This window comes from Otolemur garnettii, unplaced genomic scaffold, assembly GCF_000181295.1.
Source record: "Otolemur garnettii isolate 467f Iridium unplaced genomic scaffold, OtoGar3 scaffold00025, whole genome shotgun sequence".
In the NCBI taxonomy this organism is placed as follows: domain Eukaryota; kingdom Metazoa; phylum Chordata; class Mammalia; order Primates; family Galagidae; genus Otolemur; species Otolemur garnettii.
The window spans coordinates 20444589-20447594 of NW_003852420.1; the positions used below are offsets into that span (position 1 = coordinate 20444589).

Sequence of the window (3006 nt, forward strand, 5' to 3'; positions counted from 1 at the left end):
AAAAAAAAAAAAACAACTAAATATGGAAAGCCTGGGAAATATAAGAGGGAGAATCAAAGAGTCTGGGGTCCAGAGACTAGATTGCTTACATCAGAGGCAATAAAACTACTACTCTGATGAAACAGAATCAGAACTGGTGGGAACAAGGGGCTTAGATAAAGGGGAACAGAAGAGGTTAGAAAGGCTTACAAAGGTTCCTCGAGCCCTGCCACTTCCTCTTTCACTTGGACCCACAAAGTCTTTGGTCCCCAGTCTTGATTTGTCAAAGCCTGTGGTGCTCTCCTCTCTCTCCTCTGTCTCTTCAGTGTACTCTTCTGCTTTGTAGGAGTGAGATGACTGGGAGGAAGAAGAGGAGGATCTGGACCGATCTCGAGCTCTCCGATGCTTCCTATTAAGAGAAAAGTCAGGGAAGTCAATAAGCCCCACAGGGGACAGCCCATGGCTAGGGCCTCATGAGGAAGACACAGAGTAATCAGGAGTATGTCGGTAATGAAGAAAATGAAGACCAGTAATCTAAAAAACCCAGTTCACCTGCAATCCATCCACCCAGGAAACCTGGGGCGCTTCCTCCCAATTCTGTCAGTCATGTTCAATAACACATCTGTGTCTAGCTGAGTCTGTGATGAACATGTGACAACAGGAAGAGGAACAAAACACCGTCTATGGCCTCCAGTAGCTCAGTCTAAGACATATGCACAAATTAGAAACGGAGAAGGAAACTGACAGTATATTGAGAAGTATAGTGCATCTCGTACCTGGCCAGAGGCTTTATGTATTACCAACTATAGTGCTTTATGTTATCTCTCTCACAGGCCTACTGCCTATCTTACGGGGTGCCTCTAAAGATTAATAAACACTTCACACTGATATAGTCAGCATGCAGTAAATGGCAGTATCATTCAGTGTTACTTCTCCCACTTTATAGATTGGAAACTCAGGTAACACAGCAGGATCTGGATTCAAACTTCACTCTAATTATACCACAACTCTGCATACTACCTCCCACAGAGCTCAAACAGGTTGTGTTACTAAGCCTAGGCTCTGTCGAAACTCTTCCCAGAGTTATTTCCCTTCCCTTCCCTTCATGTAGGGGAAATTATAGACTAGGGCAAATTAGCTTACTACAATGAGTCACTGTCTATGTACTAAGGTTGGTGCCACCTCCGCCATGGTGCTAGCGGAGGTTACTGAATGCCTCTCAGATAGCAGAAAGGCCCGGCTCCCAGGAGTATAAGACTTCTAGGGAAAAACAGCCAAATGCCAACAACCTATGATTGTCTTCTCTTCCCTCAGTCCTCCATTATGAAAAGCATACATCTCCCCACCCCTTGCCCAAACACACTGGTTCTTGCATCTATTCATAAAAAAGATTAAAATTTAAGTTACTATCATAGGATTCTTTTTTTTTTTTTTTTTTTTTTGAGACAGAGCCTAAAGCTATCCCCCTGGGTGGAATGCCATGGCATCACGCTCACAGCAACCTCCAACTCGTGGGCTCAAGCGAGTCTCCTGCCTCAGCCTCCCAAGTAGCTGGGACCACAGGCGCCCACCACAACGCCTGGCCATTTTTTTGGTTGCAGCCATCACTGTTGTTTGGCGGGCCCAGGCTGGGGATTCGAACCTGCCACCTTAGGTGTATGTGGCTGGCGCCTTAGCCGCTTGAGCCACAGGCGCCGAGCCTGTCATAGGATTCTTACAACTCAGATGCCTAACTATGACTCCACTAAAAATCAGTACGATTTCAAGGTTTTCAAAAACAGGACTCTCAAAGGGCCCCAAATTTGAATCTTAGTAGCACTCTTATTAGCTATGTGGCCTAAATTATTTTATTCTTCAATTATATAAAAAAAGAGTTCTTATGAACTGTAGGGTAATATATTAATAAAAACAGCCTCAAATCATAGATTACCTTGACATAGAGACTTGTTCAAGGTCACATATCAAGTCAGAAGCAGACACATATATTTCTACAGGAAGCACACACAACCCTGAAATGCTTGAGTTCTGTTCCCTTTCCATCAGTGGCAGCCTTGAGGAATACTGTACCAGCACTTCCATGCCCTGCTGAGGACTATCAGGTCCTTTTATCTATGAGCAGACCTGAAAGTTGCTAGGACTCCTAAGGCATAAGACATGACTAACACAAGGGAACAGAAAACAAAGTGGTAAAAAAAGATCTGAGTTTTGATGTCAGCTGATACTTGTGTGATCTTAAATTATTCTGGGCTTGGCTTCCTTAACTTTCAAATGGGCAAAACAGGTATTACACCAACTATTCAGCTTATCTCAAAGAGTTTTTATCAGAAAGTTGATATATATCTTCTGGTACTAGGCACTTAAAATTAAGGGAAAAAAATAAAATGGATATAAAAATTCTTACCAGCTGAAGTTCAGAAATAGAAGAAATACTGTTTCTTATAGAAAAGTACTGGGCTTCAGCTATGCTGCTTTTCAAAATTGTAAACAGAAACATCAGGCCCTTGGTATTACTCTTGCCCTATAAAGTTCAACAATGCCACCTTTGTTTAAGGAAAATTTGGACACCTCTCTTGGAACTGTCTGCAAAACTAGTTTAGAAGGCATTTAAGATCAACAATCTTGTTCTATCTAGTTCTACCTCATTTCTTTGACTAAACAGAGTTAGTAACTGACAACTTTGAGTCATTTCTAAAACATAACTTCCCAAGAAAATTTGCAATGAGAAAGACCATGTCTAAAACAACTACAAAAGGAATTCCCAAATGATTCTCCATACCATCCCTATAGTCAATGTAACAGATTCATGTCTCCCACGGAGCCTTCTCTGGACAAGGATTACATTATTTTGATGCTGAAGTTCTTTCTGTTTAAAAACTAAGGATCCTACTTGGTATCAAAGAAAAAACATAAGTTTGTATAATTCTTTTTTTTTTCTTCAGTTTTCAGCCAGGGTCAGGTTTGAACCCGCCACGTCCAAATATGGGGCCGGTGCCCTACTCCTTTGAGCCACAGACACCACCCAGTTTG

The 3006-nt window shown here is 42.0% G+C and overlaps 1 protein-coding gene across 2 annotated transcripts in view; it reads right to left on the bottom strand.

Annotated features, from left to right (window-relative positions):
* Window positions 1-61: 61 nt before the first annotated feature.
* The window catches only part of THRAP3 (thyroid hormone receptor associated protein 3), a 49775-nt gene continuing 46830 nt past the window's right edge, over window positions 62-3006 (bottom strand). For both annotated transcript variants that reach the window (XM_023512148.1, XM_023512149.1), the window contains one exon: window positions 62-388. In XM_023512148.1, coding sequence (XP_023367916.1) covers window positions 109-388 — 280 coding nt within the window. In that variant the 3' untranslated portion in view covers window positions 62-108. The remainder of the gene's footprint in view (window positions 389-3006) is intronic.